Source organism: Hylobates moloch, unplaced genomic scaffold (genome assembly GCF_009828535.3).
Source record: "Hylobates moloch isolate HMO894 unplaced genomic scaffold, HMol_V3 SCAFFOLD_4, whole genome shotgun sequence".
In the NCBI taxonomy this organism is placed as follows: domain Eukaryota; kingdom Metazoa; phylum Chordata; class Mammalia; order Primates; family Hylobatidae; genus Hylobates; species Hylobates moloch.
In genome coordinates, this window is record NW_026652279.1 from 110,054,560 (window position 1) to 110,075,580 (window position 21,021).

A 21,021-nucleotide genomic window follows, 5' to 3' on the forward strand; every position below is an offset into this window, starting at 1 on the left:
CATAGTTTAAGAAATATGATTAGTAGTTTTAATTCAAAATAAAAATGGTATGTTGAATAAAATATTACATATTTAAACATATAAATTAGTATAAAATAATTTAGTAAATTAAATCATTTAATATAAAAAGGAATTCAAAGACATTACAGATTGTCACCACATAATTTAAATCAGTCACTTTTAGACACTAAATAACTTTAAGAGTTTTTTTAATGAAGGAACAAATCAAAATGGCTCAGAAAAATCAGATGGAGTGGATACACAAATAAAATACATGTTAATGCTTAACACATTGAATACAAATTTTCTTTACACTAAAGACTTTAAAATGTCCATGTGTTAATTTCTTTTGGAGGTGGAAAAATAGTTTGTCCAAAAAGACACTTTTCACAGTTGAAGGAACTTGAAAGTTCTGTCCCAGTGAGTCCTAATGGTTTTATTTCAGGCAGCAGATTCATTGTCAAATATCTTACTTTTTAAAGTCTGTAGGTTATGCTGAATAAAATTCTCTGCACCATGAACTTCAGAGAATCTGAAGTCACTTCTCCTGACAGACCAGTTTTTCATTTTTATTGAATTCTGAATTGTGTCCGATGTAAAGTAGTAAACTATAGGGTCAAAACAACAGTTTGAAACAGCAATACAGAGAGTGATTGGGTACATTGTCCTTACTGCTGCCACTACTGAGCAATTAACAAATGTTTGTGTTCTCACAAGAGAATATAAAATAAGATTGATATTGTAAGGAACAAAACAGAAACAGAATATGATCAAATGTACAAAAATCATTTTTAAAACCTTAGTTTTGTTTATTTTGCTTCTACTTAATGTAACAGGTTTATTTAAAGTTTTTAGCACCATACTAGAACAAGTTACATTTAAAATTAGAGGAATAAAAAATCCCACTATTTCGATGAAAATTACAATCCTTGAGAGATATGTTTTCCATGTGGCTTCTGGAAAATTTTCAAAGCAGGCTTCTGAGGCATTGTTACCCTGAGAGTGGGTAGACTGAACAAAAACGGCGGGTGCACTTCCTCCGATCACAGTTAACCACACGCCAATGCAAACAATCTTTGCATTTCTTTTGGTTCTTAGAGTCTTTGACTTAAATGGGTAGACAATTGCCAGAAATCGATCTACACTAATACAGGTTAAGAACAGAATGCTTCCGTACATGTTGGTATAAAACAGCATCACAGAAATCTTACAAAGTAAATCTCCAAATGGCCAATTCCGTGTTGTGAAGTAAAAAATCCTGAAGGGTAAAGTAAAAACAAAAAGCAAGTCTGACATTGCCAAGTTAATCATGTAAGTTGTAGTTTCATTTCGGACTTTGAGGACGCAGATGAAAATGTATATGGCAACACAATTGGATATTAACCCAAGCACAAACACCATGCTGAACATGCACCCATACAAAGTGTACTTAAAGGAGTCATTATAGAAGCAGTGGGAGCTGTTAACGCTTACCATCGTAAAGGCACGTCCAATTTTCAGTTTGGAAGCACTTTCATCAGCTGCAGTCTCCTTTGGTATCCAGATTATAACCTCTATAACCTCCAATTTATTTGCAAATTATCTGGATCTTTGGATGGTTTTATAAATATTTCCTTTTTCTCAGAAATATCCAAAAGAAACATGAAATTTGTTGCTGTAAAATTTCCGCTGGGTTCTTCAACAGGAAAATATTTTCATTTGTTAGTCTTTAGAAAATCCATGAATTCCAAGGCTCAGTTAACTGATGAGCAACCTTTAAAAAATACAGTCAACGAGGCCAACCCATAGAATCATAAATTTAAAGAAAAGCTGTGATCTGTGACCAGAAGGAAACCACTTGTCTTCTAAACTTGTATTTCAGTAGTCAAGATGAATACTCCAAGGTTAATGTTTCTTCATGCCTCAGAATGTTAAGCTTAAGTTATCAATCGTATTTTCTTTTCAGTGCAGAGTTTCAGAGACTTAAACATTCCCAATTTGTCCCATTTTACTTCTTGCTTCTTTTAAATGAAGTTTTCCTTTTTTGTTTTCCTGCAGTGGATCCCAGATGGTGGGTAAGCAGAAGAGTCTTTTAAAGATTCCGAAATAAATTCCCAAGCTTGTTAGCTCTTGCTGAATTGAGGCCTTTTCCTCAGTTGCCAGCTGTATCTTGAGGTCGCTTTCTCTGAAGTGAAAAAGAAAGGCTTCCTAGATTTGTAATATGACATCACAGGAAGAAGAGGCTGGGTTTGGACAAAGAAACTTTCAGCCCAGTTTGTTTGCACTTCCTTAAATCTGATAATGTGTCTGCTGGGAATATACCTAGGAGGCTTGCAAATGGTCACTGGCTGGTCTGCTCATTAACTCTTTTTATGTGGAAATGCCTTCTGGGGTGCTGGCAACCTCTCAGAGTTGTTTTGATTTGTTTCAGTAGTAATAATTGAAAGAAAAAAAATCACTATTAAGCCTGTTCTCTTATTCGATTCTTTTCGTGTTTGGGATGTGACAGTTTAGAAAAGAAAATGTATATGGGTGTGTATTTATAAATTGAAATTTATACATTATAAATTGAAATGTATATGGGCGTGTATTTATAAATTGAAATCTTAACATAGCATTTCAAAGAACTGTTTAATGACTATGAAACAGAGGCCTTTAACCTTTAAGGTATACAAAGCATTTGACTCTTGGTTTCTGAAAAATCCTCAGTATTTAATTGTTATCATTATGAGTAGCTCTTATCCTGGGTCTCATTAGTTTTCGATAAGCAATTTTCTAACATTCTTTCCTCTTTCCTATGAAGCTGAATTAATATTTTAGAGCTGTTTAAATTTTTAAATTACTCATTTCTCCAAAGAACAAACTCAAGAATGTTTATCTTTGGTGTGGTGTTAATCTTGCTTTCTAAGCACAAAATGAAGTTGCATCTTTTTAAACAAAATTTTTTTAACCTTAAATTGATTGAAATAAGGTTTAGAGAATAAAAATCCTACTACTTGGCAAAATTTTATGTTCATAGTCTTATCTTCCTTCTTCCTCCCAGCTCTTCCCTTAACCCATTAATATGACATTAACTATATATTGAAATATATTTCAGATTTTGTCTTCATCTAAAAGTTTCTATGAATGGTTTATATATTTATATTTAAAGTATACTCATATTTTGGGCCAGGCGCAGTGGCTCACGCCAGTAATCCCAGCACTTTGGAAGGCCGAGGCAGGTGGATCACCTGAGATCAGGAGTTCAAGAGCAGCTTGGCCAACATGGAGAAACCCCATCTCTACCCAAAATACAAAATTAGCCTAGGGCAATAGTGCGTGCCTGTAGTCCCAGCTACTCAGGAGGCTGAGGCAGGAGAATTGCTTGAACCCTGGAGGCAGATGTTGCAGTGAACCGAGATCAAGCCACTGCACTCCAGCCTGGGTGACAGCGAGACTATCTCAAAAAAAAAAAAAAAAAAAGTATACTTATATTTTAAAGACTCCAAAATCAGAAGAAAGTGTGTGTAAGGTGAGGGTACTTAAATGTAGGTGTTATTTCCTCAAAGATTGAGGATATCACAACCTCTATAGCACATGTTTTTCTTATTTTAAATATTTTTTTTCAGAAAAGGCTAGATCTAGTTATGCCTTACTGTTATTATTTTTTTTTAATTTGGTCTAGTTTAAGCTGAAACTCTTCCTCTTTGGTATTAAGTAATTTAAGAACAATTTTATTTTTTTCTCATAAATTACTTAGCTAGCTTAAAAATAACTTATTACAGTAACATGTTTTGTGTTGTTTTGCACCATTCTTTCACACTCAGCAATTTTTGTCATTTGTTGATGAACTATAATCTATTTCTACTGTCTGGACTAGAAAATTCATCTATTATCAAATGACAAAAAAAGATGAACATTATTTATAACCAGTACTTAAAATTTTGAAGGGCTGAATATCTTTATATCACATTTGGTATAGAAAAAAGGTATGTGTGTGTTCTTATTAGAAGGCTGGTAGAAGCTGAGTGAGCATTAATGAAAAAAGGAGTGGTTAATAAGCTTGTATTCTCATTGGAAAAAATTTTCTGTTAGTAGTTATGTCTTACTGTTTTTTTTTTTTATTTGGTTCAGTATGTTTTAAAAAAACAAAATCTTAGTAATCTTTCAAATTGATAGTCTCCTCTTTAGTCATCTTTAATTAATGAAATATATGCAGTTATATATGCTGATCTCATCCTACTTTTACTTTCATTTTGAATATGGCATTTTCTCATTCAAAGAATTAAAATGTATTAATTCTACTTGGAATATTCTACATATTGTCATTACTCACTTGACTTGTTATTCACTTAAATCATTCATCTATAGTTTTTCTTTTTCTTTTTCTTTCTTTCTTTTTTTTTTTTTCTCACTCTGTCGCCCAGGCTGGAGTGCACTGGTGCGATCTTGCCTTACTGCAACCTCTGCCTCCCAGGTTCCAGCGATTTTCCCACCTCAGCCTCCCGAGTAGCTGGGATTATGGGCACCCGCCACCACACCCAGCCAATTTTTGTATTTTTAGTAGAGATAGGGTTTCACCATGTGGCCAGGCTGGTCTTGAACTCCTGACCTCAAGTCATCCACTTGCTTCTGTCTCCCCAAGTGCTGGGATTCCATGTGTGAGCCACTGTGCCCAACCTGTTCATCTATAGTTTTTTAATGTTTGAGTTACTGGGGCTTAAAAATGGATAGATCACTATTTGTTGAATTAGGCTTTTCATTATTATCAGTATCATAGTAAATATTTGTATAATTCTTAACACAATTCTTGGTTCTTTGTAGATGATTCTCACATGTTTGCTGATGAGTGAATCATAAACTTGAATTTTGTTGCAAGTTGTTTCTACTGAGGAAGAGCGGTAGCAGAGGGACTGTTTCAACAGGAAGAAGATAATTGAATACTGCATTTTTTCCAGATATTAAATTTGGCTTCTAATTAAGGAAGCAAAGGGGAATTTAGAAACTTTGAAAAATTCTTAGGTTATAATTGGAAAAATACAGAGTAACTACTTGCAAAGGGAGGTAATGAATCCATATAATCAATTATATTTAATAGATACTTTTGTATTTGATAAACTCAGGCAAACTGTTATTTTAATGTGAGATCTCTACACTTCTGGAACTTACCTCTGAGAATCAACTTATTTCTTATATGGATTTTTTGGGGGGAGAGAAAATTAAACAGAGCCAGATAGATGTTAAAATGGTGAACACAGGAACAGCTGGAGTCTGCAGCTCCCAGCAAAATCAATGCAGAAGGTGGGTGATTTCTCTATTTCCAACTGAGGTACCCAGCTCATCTCACTGAGACTGGTTAGACACGGGGTACAGCCCATGGAAGGCAAGCCAAAGCAGGGTGGGGCATCGCCTTACCTGGGAAGCGCAAGGGGCCAGCGAACTTCCTCCCCTAGCCAAGGGAAGCCATGAGGGAATGTGCCATGATGAACGGTGCATTCCGGCCCAGACTCTATGCCTTTTCTGTGATCTTCACAACCCTCAGACCAGGCAATTCCCTCGGGTGCCTACACCACCCAGGCCCTGGGTTTCAAGCACAAAACTGGGCAGCCATTTGGGCAGACACAGAGCTAGCTGCAGGATGTTTTCTTTTTCATACTCTAGTGGCACCTGAAACACCAGCGAGAGAGAACTGTTAACTCCCCTGGAAAGGGGGCTGAAGCCAGGGAGCCAAGTGGTCTAGCTCAGTGGATCCCACCCCCACAGAGCCCAGCAAGCTAAGATCCACTGGCTTGAAACTCTCACTGCCAGCACAGGAGTCTGAAGTCACCTGGGATGCTGGAGCTTGGTGGGAGGAGGGGCATCTGCCATTACTGAGGCTTGAGTAGGTGCTTTTCCCCTCACAGTGTAAGCAAAGTCGCCAGGAAGTTTGAACTGGGTGGAGCCCACTGCAGCTCACCAAAGCCACTGTAGCCCGACTGCCTCTCTAGAGTCCTCCTCTCTGGGCAGGGCATCTCTGAAAAAAAGGCAGCAGCCCCAGTCAGGGGCTTATAGATAAAACCGCCATCTCCCTGGGACAGAGCACCTGGGGGAAGGGTGCTATGGGGTGGCTATTGGTGCAGCTTCAGCAGACTTAAACGTTCTTGCCTGCTGGCTCTGAAGAGAGCAGCAGATCTCCCAGGACAGTGCTCAAGCTCTGCTAAGGGCCAGACTGCCTCCTCAAGTGGGTCTCTGACCCCCATGCCTCCTGACTGGGAAACACCTCCCAGCAGGAATCGACAGACAGCTCATACAGGAGAGCTCCAGCTGCCATCTGGTGGGTGCCCCTCTGGGACAAAGCATCCAGAGGAAGGAACAGGCAGCAATCTTTGTTGTTCTGCAACCTCTGCTGGTGATATCCAGGCAAACAGGGTCTGGAGTGGACCTCCAGCAAATTCCAGCAGACCTGCAGCAGAGGGGCCTGACTATTAAAAGGAAAACTAACAAACAGAAATGAATAGCATCAATATCAACAAAAAGGACGTCCACACAGAAACCCCACTTGAAGGTCACCAACACTGAAGACCAAAGGTAGATAAATCCATGAAGATGAGGAAAAACCAGCGCAAAAAGGCTGACAATTCCAAAAACCAGAATGCCTTTTCTCTTCCAAAGAATCACAACTCCTCGCCAGCAAGGGAACAAAACTGGACAGAGAATGAGTTTGATGAATTGACAGAAGTAGGCTTCAGAAGGTGGGTAATAACAAACTCCTCCAAGCCAAAGGACCATGTTCTAACCCAATGCAAGGAAGCTAAAAACCTTGAAAAAAGGTTAGAGGAATTGCTACCTAAAATAACTAGTTTAGAGAAGAACATAAATGACCCTGTGGAGCTGAAAAACACAGCACAAGAACTTCGTGAAGCATACACAAGTATCAACAGCCAAAGCGGAAGAAAGGATATCAGAGATTGAAGATCAACTTAATGAAATAAAGTGTGAAGACAAGATTAGAGAAAAAAGAATGAAAAGAAATGAACAAAGCCTCCAAGAAATAGGGGACTATGTGAAAAGACCAAACCTATGTTTGATTGATGTACCTGAAAGTGACAGGGAGAATAAAACCAAGTTGGAAAACACTCTTCAGGATATTATCCAGGAGAACTTCCCCAACCTAGCAAGACAGGCCAACATTCAAATTCAGGAAATACAGAGAACACCGCAAAGATACTCCTCGAGAAGAGCAACCCCAAGACACATAATCGTCAGATTCACCAAGGTTGAAATGAAGGAAAAAATATTAAGAGCAGCCAGAAAGAAAGGTCGGGTTACCTACAAAGGGAAGCCCATCCACTAATAGTGGATCTCTCTGCAGAAACCCTACAGGCCAGAAAAGAGTGGGGGCCAATATTCAACTTTCTTAAAGAAAGGATTTTTCAAGCCAGAATTTTGTATCCAGCCAAGCTAAGCTTCATAAGTGAAGGAGAAATAAAATCCTTTACAGACAAGCAAATGCTGAGAGATTTTGTCACCACTAGGCCTGCATTACAAGAGCTCCTGAAGGAAGCACTAAATGTGGAAAGGAAAAATTGGTCCCAGCCACTGCAAAAACATACCAAATTGTAAAGACCATCGGCACTATGAAGAAGCTAATGGGCAAACTAACTGGCTAGCATCATAATGACAGGATCAGATTCACATATAACAATATTAACCTTAAAAGTAAATGGGCTAAGTGCCACAATTAAAAGACACAGACTGGCAAATTGGATAAAGAGTCAAGACCCATCGGTGTGCTGTATTCAGGAGACTCATCTCACGTGCAAAGACACATGCTGAAAATAAAGGAATGGAGGAAGATTTACCAAGCAAATGGAAAGCAAAATAAATAAATAAATAAATAAAAGCAAGGGTTGCAATCCTAGTCTCTGATAAAACAGACTTTAAACCAACGAAGATCAAAAAAGACAAGAAGGGCATTACATAATGGTAAAGGGATCAATGCAACAAGAAGAGCTAACTACCCTAAGTATGTATGCACCCAATATAGGAGCACCCAGATTCATAAAGCAAGTCCTTAGAGACCTACAAAGAGACTTAGACTCCCACACAATTATAGTGGGAGACTTTAACACCCCACTGTCAATATTTGACAGATCAATGAGACAGAAAATTAACAAGGATATTCAGGACTTGAACTCAGCTCTGGACCAAGCAGACCGAATAGACATCTACAGAACTCTCCACCCCAAATCAACAGAATAGACATTCTTCTTAGCACCACATCACATTCTAAAACTAACCACATGATTGGAAGTAAAACACTCCTCAACAAATGCAAAACAATGGAAATCATAACACAGTCTCTGATACCTCAGTGCAATCAAATTAGAACTCAGGATTAAGAAACTCACTCAAAACCGCACAACTGCATGGAAACTGAACAATCTGTTCCTGAATGAATACTGGGAAAATAATGAAATTAAGGCAAAAACAAAGAAGTTATTTGAAACCAATGAGAACCAAGACACGACATACCCAAATCTCTGGGACACAGCTAAAGCAATGTTTAGAGGGGAGTTTATAGCACTAAATGCCCACAGGAGAAAGCAGAAAAGATGTAAAATTGACACCCTAACATCACAATTAAAAGAACTAGAGAAGCAAGAGCAAACTAATTCAAAAGCTAGCAGAAGATAAGAAATAACTAAGGTCAGAGCAGAACTGAAGGAGATAGAAACACGAAAAACCTTTCAAAAAATCAATGAATCCAGGAGCTGGTTTTTTTGAAAAGATTAACAAAATAGATAGACCACAAGCCAGGCTAATAAAGAAGAAAAGAGAGAAGAATCAAATAGACACAATAAAAAAATGCTAAAGGGGATATCACCACTGATCCCACAGAAATACAAACTACCATCAGAATACTATAAACATCTCTATGTAAATAATCTAGAAAATCTAGAAGAAATGGATAAATTCCTGGACACATACACCCTCCCAAGAGTAAACCAGGAAGAAGTTGAATCCCTGAATAGACCAATAACAAGTGCTGAAATTGAGGCAGTAATTAATAGCCTACCAACCAAAAAAATCCCAGGAGCAGATGGATTCACAGCCAAATTCTGCCAGAGGTACAAAGAGGAGCTGGTACCATTCCTTCTGAAACTATTCCAAACAATAGAAAAAAAGAGAGTCCTCCTTAATTCATTTTATAAGCCAAGCATCATCCTGATACCATAACCTGGCAGAGACACAACAAAAAAAGAAAATTTTTGCCAATATCCTTGATGAATATCGATGTGAAAACCCTCAATAAAATACTGGCAAACCGAATCCAGCAGCACATCAAAAAGCTTATCCACCACAGACAAGTCGGCTTCATCCCTGGGATGCAAGGCTGGTTCAACATACGCAAATAAATAAATGTAATCCATCACATAAACAGAACCAATGAAAGAAAACCACATGATTATCTTAATAGATGCAGAAAAGGCAATCAATGAAATTCAACACCCTTCATGCTAAAAACTCTCAATAAACTTCATATTGATGGAACATATCTCAAAATAATAAGAGCTATTTATGGCAGACCCACAGCCAATATCATACTGAATCAGCAAAAGCTGGAAGCATTCTCCTTGAAAACTGGCACAAGACAAGGATGCCCTCTCTCACCACTCCTATTCAACATATTATTGGAAGTTCTGTTCAGGGCAATCAGAAAAGAGGAAGAAATAAAGCATATTCAAATAGGAAGAGAGGAAATTAAATTGTCTCTGTTTGCAGAGACAATGATTGTCTATTTAGAAAACCCCATTATCTCAGCCCAAAATCTCCTTAAGCTGATAAGCAACTTCAGCAAAGTCTCAGGATACAAAATTAATGTGCAGAAATCACAAGTATTCCTATACAATAATAGTAGACAAACAGAGAGCCAAATCATGAGTGAACTCCCATTCACAATTGCTACAAAGAGAATAAAATACCTAGGCGTACAACATACAAGGGATGTGAAGGACATCTTCAAGGAGAACTACAAACTTCACTGCTCAAGGAAATAAAGAGGACACAAACAAATGGAAGAACATTCCATGCTCATGGATAGGAAGAATCAATCTTGTGAAAATGCCATACCACTCAAAGTAATTTATAGATTCAATGCTATCCCTATCAAGCTACCATTGACTTTCTTTATAGAATTAGAAAAAGCTAGTTTAAATTTCATATGGAACCAAAAAAAGCCCATATAGCCAAGACAATCCTAAGCAAAAAGAACAAAGCTGGAGGCGTCATGCTACCTGACTTCAAACTATACTACAAGGCTACAGTAACCAAAACGGCATGGTATTGATACCAAAACAGATATATTGACCAATGGAACAGAAGAGAGGCCTCAGAAATAATGCCACACATCTACAACCATCTCATCTTTGGCAAACCTGACAAAAACAAGCACTGGGCAAAGGATTCCCTATTTAATAAATGGTGTTGGGAAAACTGGCTAGCCATGTGCAGAAAACTGAAACTGGACCCCTTTCTTACACCTTATACAAAAATTAACTCAAGATGGATTAAAGAGTTAAATGTAAGACCTAAAGCCATAAAAATCCTAGAAGAAAACCTAGGCAATACCATTCAGGACATAGGCATGGGCAAAGACTTCATGACTAAAACACCAAAAGCAATGGCAACAAAGGCCAAAATTGACAAATGGGATCTAATTAAACTAAAGAGCTTCTGCACAGCAGAAGAAACTATCATCAGAGTGAACAGGCAACCTACAGAATGGGAGAAAATTTTTGCGATCTATCCATCTGACAAAGGGCTAAAGTCCAGAATCTACAAGGAACTTAAACAAATTTACAGGAAAAAAAGCAAACAACTCCATCAAAAAGTGGGTGAAGGATATGAACCGACACTTCTCAAAAGAAGACATTTATGTGGCCAACAAGCATATGAACAAAAGCTCATCATCAGTGATGATCAAAACCACAATGCAAATCAAAACCACAATGAGATACCATCTCACGGCAGTTAGAATGGCAATCATTAAAAAGTCAGGAAACAACAGATGCTGGAGAGGATGTGGAGAATTAGGAATGTTTTTACACTGTTGGTGGCAGTGTAAATTAGTTCAACCATTGTGGAAGACAGTGTGGTGATTCCTCAAGGATCTAGAACCAGAAATACCATTTGACCCAGCAATCCCATTACTGGGTATATACCCAAAGGATTATAAATCATTCTACTATAAAGACACATGCACACATATGCTTATTGCAGCAGTATTTACAATAGCAAAGACTTGGAACCCACCCGAATGCCCATCAATGATAGGATAAAGAAAATGTGGCACACATATACCATGGAATACTATGCAGCCATGAACAAGGATGAGTTTGCGTCCTTTGCAGGGACATGGATGAAGCTGGAAACCATCATTTTCAGCAAACTAACACAGGACCAGAAAACCAAATACCGCATGTTCTCACTCAGTAAGTGGGAACTAAACAATGAGAACACGTGGACACAGGGAAGGGAACATCACACATCGGGGCCTGTCGGGGTGAGGGGTTAGAGGAGGGATAGCATTAGGAGAAATACTTAACGTAGATGACGAGTTGATGGGTGCAGCAAACCACCATGGCACGTGTATACCTATGTAACAAACCTGCACGTTCTGTACATGTATCCCAATACTTAAAGTATAATACTTTAAAAAAATGGTGAAGACAAGCCTTTTTTTAGGACTGTTGCAAATGACCTTGTAGACTGATTTGAAATATAGTGTATCAGCTTTGGCAACATAGGGAAACCCTGTCTCCATAAAAAATTTAAAAATTACCTGGGTGTGGTGACGTGAACCTGTGGTCCCAGCTGGTTGGGAGGCTGAAGTGGGAGGATTGTTTGAGCCTAGGAGGTTGAGACTGCAGTGAGCCTTGATTGTACCACTGCACTTCAGCCTGGTGACAGATCAAGACCTTGTCTAAAAAAAAAAAAAACAAAAAGGAAAGAATATAGCCTACATATACAACCAATTCAAAATATAGTGAATCTTGGCCAGGATTTATGGTTCACACCTATAATCCCAAAGCTTTGGGAGGCTGAGATGAGAGGATCACTTGAGACCAGGATTTCAAGACCAGCCTAGGCAATGTAGTGACACCCTGTTTCAAAAAATTAGCCAAGTGTGGTGGTGTGCACCTGTAGTCCTGGTTACTAGGGAGGCTGAGGTGAGTGGATCACTTGAGCCTGGGAGACTGAGGCTGCATTGAGCTACGATTGTACCATTTTACTCCAGCCTGAGTGACAGAGAGAGGCTTGTTCTCAAATAAATAAGTAAATAAATAAAAAGAATGAAATATAGTGAATTTCATTATGTAATGCATCGGTTTTTAAAATTTAATGACATCTGATTCTGATTCTTTGAATACTTTCACTGCTGAAGCTGCTGGGTTGGGTTTTTGTTTTTGTTTTTTTTGAGATGGAGTCTTGCTCTGTTGTCCAGGCTGGAGTGCAGTGGCACGATCTCGGCTCACTGCAACCTCCGCAGGTTGGGTTTTTTCACTCTTAGGTATGATAGATCAAGGAGTCACCTTACATTCTTTATGTTTAAGGATTTCTGATTTTTGAAACCAGGTTGCACAAGAAACGTGTATAAGATTAAATATTTTGTAAAAGGCTTCCCTTTATGTTTCAATAGCATTCTTCTTTAAAAGACCTATTTTTTTCCACAGTAAGGCACTGTGTTCTTTTACTATAAAATTGATCAAAGAGGAATCGATTAAAACTTTAAAGAATTCTCTCATTAAAAGTTTTAAAGGCCATAATTGAAATTGTACATAACATTGAGAACAGGGAATATGCAAAAAAAAAAAAAAACCAAAATCAGATGAGAGAGTATGTGAGACTTAAAACAGAAATAAATTCATTTAAGTTCAAAAGAAAGTGTGAGCCAGGCATAGTGGTACACGCTTGTAGTCGAAGCTACTCTAGAGGCTGAAACAAGAGGATCACTTAAGGCCACAGGAGTTTGGGGCTTCATTGCTCTATGATGACACCTATGAATAGCCACAGCACTCCAGCTTGGGCAACATAATGAGACACTGTCTCTTAAAAGAAGAAAGAAAAAAGTATGGAACACTGATATTTTAAAATTTAAAAAGAATTATTCTAAACTTACTTTAGTCATTTTGCATGCAGCAAATGTTTGCCATGGTGAAATGTGACTTCCATCTCTAAGTTACACTTATGAAAAAAGCAGTTTTCTCATCTGGGATTCTTTTGATGCTCATTATGATAAAATTTTCTATTTAGGTGTAGAAACAAATAAACCTTTTTCAATTTGAGAAATGAACATTTGTAATTTATGTTGACAGAATATATTTATATTCTATAAAAAGATCTTTTAGCCTAAGGAGAAAAAATTTTAAATTCTAGACTAGTATTACCATAAGTCTATTGGTATCATTTGGAAGTGATTTAACTTCCTTTCATTATTGTAAACACTTAATACTTTATGTTACTTTTTACCAGAATGTGAGTCATCTACCCAAGTTCAAAGAGTTGAACCAACTTTTATAGAGTTGGATGGGAGTAGAAGAGGAAGGATTTAAAGGGTGATGAATGATGATTAGAGCAAAGTAAAAGTTGATGGGAATGATGGTTGAAGCAGGTTCAGACAAGTAGGGAAAGGAAATCAAGAGGAGTGAAAATGTTATTGTGGTAAGATTTAAAACTTGAATAAGCATATTTATCTGTGCATACACTTGAATTGTCCCTTCTTCCTTATCTTTTTTTCCGAGCTCTTTTGTTGCTTCTTCATCTCCAACTCTTAGAATCATATCACGTCTTTTCTATGGAGTCTTCTTAATCTCATCAATTCCTTTTCTGTACTTCCACAGTACTTAGTTTGCCTTTTAAGACATATTCGTGCAATTCAATTAAGAATGAAAAACAAGGCCATGTGTGGTGTCTCATGCATGTAATCCTAGCACTTTGGGAGGCCAAGGCGGGCAGAACTCTTGAGGTCAGTATTTCGAAACCAGCCTGGCCAACATGGTGAAACTCTGTCTCTACTAAAAATACAAAAAAGTTGTCCAGGTGTGGTGGCTTACACCTGTAATCCCAGCTACTCAGAAGGCTAAGGCGGGAGAATCGCTTGAACCCGGGAAGCAGAGGTTGCAGTGACGGAGATCATGCCACTGCACTCCAGCCTGGGTGACAGAGCAAGACTGTCTCAAAAAAAAAGAAAAAAAAAAGAATACAAAACAAAGAAATAATTGCAATACAAGATATAACAACAGCTATTAGTAACACATAGACATGAGAGTCTACGAATTTAGTAAAGAGCTTCTTGAGGAGATGATGTGTAATGAAGGCTAGCCTTTACAGTTGAATACAAATTTTAAATTTCAGGTCTTGAAGGCTAGAGCCATTCCTGGTAATAATGTCCCATTAATATAGTCATGCTGCCTTTCTCATCCAAAAACACAGAAAACTATTTGAGTGACGATTCTCTCCATTCTCTCAAGGATGCTATGTAACCTAGTCCTACTCTGAATTCCTGGAAGATGTTAATTCTTCACATACAAATATGCCTTGTGGCATAAAGGCTGAATTTGGTCATAAAACCTTAGTTGGGAAAGGCTAGATGGGTTGTAGCTTTCAAAATTTTTTCACCTACTCTAGAAGCTGCAAAGTGTAATGAAAGGACTAATTTCACTAGGTGTTAAGTGACCTGGATTCTAATCCCAGTTACTAAAAATTAATGTGTGTCTCCTGAGCCCCACCTACTCAGGAGGCAGAGGTGGGAGGATCTCTGGAGCCCAGGAATTCCAGTCTAGCCTGGGCAATATAGAGAGACCTCAACTCTTAAAGGAAAAAAAATGACATGACCTTGAGCAAATAATTTAGCTTCTCTCTTGTATATTTGTAAAAGGAGAGTATTAAATTAGACCTATAGAATTCTTTTCAGCTCTTAGCTTTCTATCTAATTTAGTCTCCACACTAATTTTGAATGACAGAAAGAACATATATTATTGTCTCAATTTTACAGACCAAGAAACTAAAATTCAGAGAGGTTGTGACTTGCTTAGGATTACAAAGTGATTATTGGTGGAGAATGATGAAGTCAAAACTAAAAACTGGGTCCTCACAAGAAGTACCCAACCCAGTTCCTTATACGTTTGTCTAATGAAAGAATACAACTCAGTGAGTGCATGCATAAAGGGATAATAGAAAGCACTGTGACCTAGATATCCAGAATCCTTGATTTCTAAATTTTGACCTTACCTTGGGCAAACTCTGCCCTGAACTTTAAGATGGATATGACGTGTCCTTTTGACCTTATGAAGAGTTTTCAGAATAAAATGAAATGAAAACATATTTTAAATGTACAACTCTAAAAAGATACTATTATAGATGACATCACCTATAATATCTTAACTTTATAGAAATAAAGGTTATGTTGTGGGAAAACATGGAACAATGAGATTTGTTTTGTTTTCTTGACCAGATAGAATGCATGTGCTCTGTCAGATAAAGAAGTGATCATGTGATGCATCTGGTATGCCTTTTTTAGCACTGCTAATGTAGAGCCAATTTAAATCAAATAGACATAGGCTTTGCTTATAAAAAACCACGTATATTTCTAAGTTAGTTTGCTTAGTGGTTAACACGTTGCATATTGCATTAGTCTTAATATCCTCTAATGTTGGAGCTAGCACTAGATCCTAGAAATTCAGAATAAAAGTCCACCTTACCCCTGTTACAACTAGCCATTCGTCTTCTTTGGTATATAGTTTAACTCTCCTTCCAGTCACTCAAGTACAACTTAGGAAACTAAAACCATAGCTGATTATTGCTGGAGCAGGAACTCGAATCCTAGTTTCTTGACTTCTAGTCAAATGTTCTCATTGTAACAGGTAGCTTTCACCCTTTTTTTCTTACTGATGTTGTGCTAGTTCGTTCTTGCATTGCTGTAAAGAAATACCTGAGACTGGGTAATTTATAAAGAAAAGAGTAGGGTTTAGTTGGCTCACGGTTCTTCAGGCTGTACAGGAAGCATGGCACCAGCATCTCTTCAGCTTCTGGTGAGTCCTGAGGAAGCTTATATTAATGGCAGAAGTCGGAGGGGGAACAGGCATGTCACATGGTGACAATAGGAGCAAGAGGAAGGAGGAGGTCCCACACCCTTTTTAAACAAGCAGATCTCTTGTGAACTAACTGAGCGAGAGCTCAGTTATCACCAAGGGGGTGGTGCTAAACCATTCATGAGGGATCCACCCCCATGATGTAGTCATCTTCTACCAAACCTCACCTCCAGCATTGGGGATCACATTTCAACATGAGATTTGGAAGGGACAAACATTCAAACCCTATCAGACATGAAATAGGAAACTTGGTCCATAGCTTAGGTAAATATTAAGCAAAGAACTTTGTCTTTAAATGAGTAAGCTATATAGACTTTTTAAAACACTAAATTCTAACATGATAGAAATTTAAGATTAAGAGATTTTAGACATTTTCATCCTTCTGTAGATTAAAATCGTATGATGACCATCCTTCATTTTTAGCTTCATCTTTATTTATTTAAAAAGTTTGCATTTGTACGTAGTAATGTGCCAAGTTTTATACAAAAGCAGGAAATATCTCTGCTGCTTTCAAATAATTAGAACTAGGGTTTTCTGTGAATAGTAAATTTAACACCTTCCAGCATAGATTATTATCAGAAATCCAAGTACTCTTCAGTTAAAGTAAACACTTATTGACTTGTATCTTTTACCTATTACTGAGGGGTAGAAGTTGAAAAGGATTGGTCTCTCAGGATGCTCCTGGAAGCTGAATGCTTGTGGCTATAAAGCTATTCTCTGATATACCTGAATTCTTTTGCTCCCAGTAGTGAAATTGTGTGTGTATTAAAAGTTTAAGCATTGTTTACTCCCAGATTTGTATTTGCTGGTTTTTCATATTATTGTAATGTTATAAAATGGAAGTGCAAAAAAGGGTTGTTTAAATCAAACCAAGTTCAGTGCTTTGAAATGACTCAGAGGCAAGTTGCAGAAAATATTGTAGAGTTAGATGTAGAAAAGATACGAGGGGGCAATGTAAGAAACTAGAAAGGATCGCTAGGTGCAGTGACATGTGCCTGTAGTCCCAGCTACTCTGTAGGCTGAGGTGGGAAAATCGCTGGAGCCCAGGAGTTCTGGGCTGTGCGCTATGCTGATCAGGTGTCCACACTAAGTTCTGCATCAATATGGTGACCTCCAGGGAGCAGGGGACCGCCAGGTTGCCTAAGGAGGGGCGAACCCGCCCAGGTCGGAAAGTAGAAGGATTGTGTCTCTAGGCCTCAGACTCCTTTGCATTTTTATGTCCTTACCCTGCACATAGTGAAAATCATAAACCCACATTATTGGTGTGGTTTATAGAAGAAAAACAACTTAGAACTAAAAAAAAAACAAAAAACGACCTTATGTAAAGAGATTTTCAAATGAATATACTTTTTGTGTTTTTAAAATTAAAGTAAAATGTTATATGGAATTATATATATTATTTTTAAATGATTTCCTGCTTAGCTTTTTAAATTAACTGGTGCCAGTCTCTCAAATAAGACAATTTATGTACCAGCAATAATCAACTGGAAAATGTAATGAAAAATATTCCATTTAGAGCAATAACAAATAGTATAAAATACTTTAGGAATAAGCTTAATAGGCAAAGTGCAGGATGTAGATGAAAACAAAGCAAAAGACTACAAAACTTTAATAAAGGCTGTAAGAGAACACTTGAACATGTGCCAGGCAGTTTTCCTGGGACAAATCTATACATTTAACGCCATTCCAGTAAAAATCTCGTATGTTTTCAGTGCATGTTTTTACAAGTTTGTTCACCTGTAGATACTGTGGGTTATATCGCCTAGCAGTTTCATTTCTAAGCAAAAAATCCCTTCCTAATTTGCATTCTCCACACCTTCACCCAAACCAGATTATTATTAGAGTTTTAACAGGTCAAAGTAGTATCTAGTTTAGTTTGCATTTCTTTAGTTATAAGGAGTCCAGAAATAATCCCATACCCAGGGGAAGTGAATGTATGATAATTTATCCACTTCAAATCAGTGGAGAAAATTCAGGATAATTCAGTAAATGCTCATGAGTTATCAGGATAGCAATTTGAAAAAAAGAGGTAGACTTTGATTTATTCTTTATACCAAAATAAATTCTAGCTAGATCAATAATCTCAATAAAAAATGACTCCATATTAGTTCTGGAAAAAAATGAGCACGTTAGAAAAATAACAGTAGAGGCCAGGCACTGTGGCTCATGCCTATAATCCCAGCACTTTGGGAGGTGAGACAGGTGGGTCATCTGAGGTCAGGAGTTTGACACCAGCCTAGCCAACATGGTGAAACCCCGTCTCTACTAAAAATACAAAAATTAGCTGGGCATGGTGGCACGTGCCTGTAGTCCCAGCTACTCGGGAGGCTGAGGCAGGAGAATGGCTTGAACCCAGGGGGTGGAGGTTGCAGTGAGCCGAGATTGTGCCATTGCATTCTAGCCTGGGTGACAGAGCAAGACTCCATCTCAAAAATAAAAAAAAACAAAAAACAGTAGAGGCCCGCTGTGGCTCACACCTGTAATCCCAGCAAAGAGGCTGAAGCAGAAGGATTGATTTCTGGAGCCCAGGAGTTTGGGGCTGCAGTAAGCCGTGCCACTTTACTTCAGCCTGGGTGACAGCCCAACTCTAACAATTAAAATAAAATAATATATTTAAAAATAGCAGTAGAGGCTAAGTATTATATAAAATCTAATGTTTATAAAAAGATAGGTTTGACTAAATAATTTTGTTGCAAGAACAACATAAAGAGGAAAGAAAACATCAGTCCATCATATGAATCATATGAGTTATAACATTTACAGAATAGTTAAATGACAAATTTCTTTATGGAAACAAGTCTGTTAGAACAAACTAACAAAAAATAACAACCCATTCAAAAAGGTGGGAAATGCATCTAAACAAGCATATCATTTTGTCCTTAACTTAAAAGTGGTTCTCAATTTTAGGTACCCAAATTTAATATTTGTATTTTTTTTTAAGTTTTGGCCTTCAAAATAAAAATGACTATACATTTGATTAGACTTCTTTCTTTTCTTTTTATTATAGATGACTGATTTTTAAGGACTAGTGCTATGAACATTAAAGCAAGTATGCTTAAAACCAAAAACATATTTTGACTTTAGGCATTTATGCAGATAAATGTTTCGCTCTTAACCCAATTGGAATTCAAAGAAAGAGACTAGCTCTTTAACAAATACTGATACTCAAAGGTAAAGAAGAATTATTGGTATGATTCTAAGCCACTAGTCATCTATTCCCAGAACAAAATTTCTGTGGTTACTTCTTTTTATTGGTTTTCTAGTGTGCTTGCTTTAATCAACTGTTTTCACATGTTTGGAAAATTTGAGGGTTTCCTGTCTATACTAGAAGATACGAGCACTACTCCACAAAGGTTAGAAACAAAAGACCAAAGGACTGCTTCTACAAAAGGCCCCCTGTTAAAGCCCAGCCATTTGTTGTTGTTTTAGTTAAACAGAAGTGGACTATTTCAACCTAACTGAAAAAGATTGCTGGATTTTTGCCCTGGCCATATAAATAGGAAATTAAGACAGGCATATTAAAATTTTTTCCTGCCTATGTTGTCTTCATCTCTGGGTCAACTGATACTTAATTTTTTATCCAGTAGCAAAATATTTATTGAGTGTAACTGTGTACCAGGTGTTTTTCTAGGTGCTGGGAATATAGCAATGAATAAAACAAAATCCCTGAGCTTATATTTTATTTGGAGAAGACAATCAGTAAATAAACAATTATACAACTGGTCATATGGTGATAAGTTCTCTGAAGAAAAATAATTTAGGAGGAAAAAGGGGATGGGCTTTTACTGTTCTATATAGGGAGGTCAAAGAAGGCCTTGCTAATAAGGGGACATTTGAACAGAGACTTGAAAGAAGTGAAGGAATGAATCATGTGGCTGTCTCAGGGAATTAACCTTTAACTGTTCAACATCTTTAAAAGGCCTTCTCCAATCTGTATTTTCAGCTCACCTCCCAGAAATTCACTCGCCATGTTCATGTCCCTAAGATCTTTGGGGCAATTAGAAATTTCTAAACAATATTTCAACTTGGTAAGATTCTACATTTCTGCTTCTGATTCTTATTTTTCATGGGACCTCATAAAATAGGAATGCATGTTTTGTTTTGTTTTGTTTTTGGGCTACTTGCCAGTGTTCTGAAACTAAATACTTCTAAGATAGTAGCTGTCTCTCATTAAAGAGCCCCAGGTCAACAGTTCCATTTCAGTCACATTCCACCCTGACTTGTCTCTTCTCCCCATTCAGTGATTAGGTTCATGTCTTTTACTCTTTGATGCTTTGGTTAGCATCCTGTTTACCTCAAGAGACTGAACTTTCTTCTCCTGAATTTAATTTCCCTGATAGCAGGGACATCTGACAGCCTATGTCAACTGTCTTCCTTGACTTCTGTTAATTATTTGTCCTAACTATGCTTGAGTGAGCATACAGGAATATAAAATTTTATTTCCTTGGAATAAAATTTTAATTTATAATATAGGAGAGATATTACTATTAAGGCTCTTAAAAAGCAATTATAAGAGACAGAATAAAATTAAAAGGAAAAAAGATAGCATAACCCTACAACTCTAATAAATCAGCTGTTTATGATTTTCTAGATTTAATTTCAGTCTTTGCTATTATGCTTATATTGTTGAAATCAGAGAATAATATCTTTAAGATTTGGAATGGAATACTGCTCTTTCTTTTTATGTGCTCTTAGGTAAGAACTCTTTCTACTGTGTCTTATAAACTCTGTCATACCATAAGTTTCTCAAAGTGAGTTTAACCACTGTACATTTTAAACAATATGAGAAATAAATTAATTTCTGATGTGAACATACATGTAAGCTACTAAACCTCAGTATTATGAAATATCTAAAACGTGACTTATTAGAAATAGATTCTTTTAGACGTTAATTTTTTTTTCAAAAAGATACATACGTGCTTTTCTATTT

General features: G+C 37.2%; 2 protein-coding genes across 7 annotated transcripts in view; one reads left to right on the forward strand and one right to left on the reverse strand.

Moving 5' to 3' along the window:
• RB1 (RB transcriptional corepressor 1) overlaps positions 1-21,021 on the forward strand; it is a 162,489-nt gene that overhangs the window by 98,032 nt on the left and 43,436 nt on the right. The gene's annotated exons all lie outside the window — the stretch shown is intronic.
• The window catches only part of LPAR6 (lysophosphatidic acid receptor 6), a 32,510-nt gene continuing 11,712 nt past the window's right edge, over positions 224-21,021 (reverse strand). Inside the window, exons 2-6 of one of the 5 annotated variants that reach the window (XM_058437877.1) lie at positions 13,121-13,246; positions 11,783-11,923; positions 5,374-5,625; positions 4,794-4,871; positions 224-2,164 (exon numbers count right to left, since the gene is read on the reverse strand). In XM_058437877.1, coding sequence (XP_058293860.1) covers positions 442-1,476 — 1,035 coding nt within the window. In that variant the 5' untranslated portion in view covers positions 1,477-2,164; positions 4,794-4,871; positions 5,374-5,625; positions 11,783-11,923; positions 13,121-13,246 and the 3' untranslated portion in view covers positions 224-441. Of the gene's footprint in view, positions 2,165-4,793; positions 4,872-5,373; positions 5,626-5,851; positions 5,972-6,342; positions 6,401-11,782; positions 11,924-13,120; positions 13,247-21,021 lie in introns of those variants that run through there. The other 4 variants (XM_032150859.2, XM_058437878.1, XR_009213256.1 and 1 more) reach the window with 4 other exon arrangements.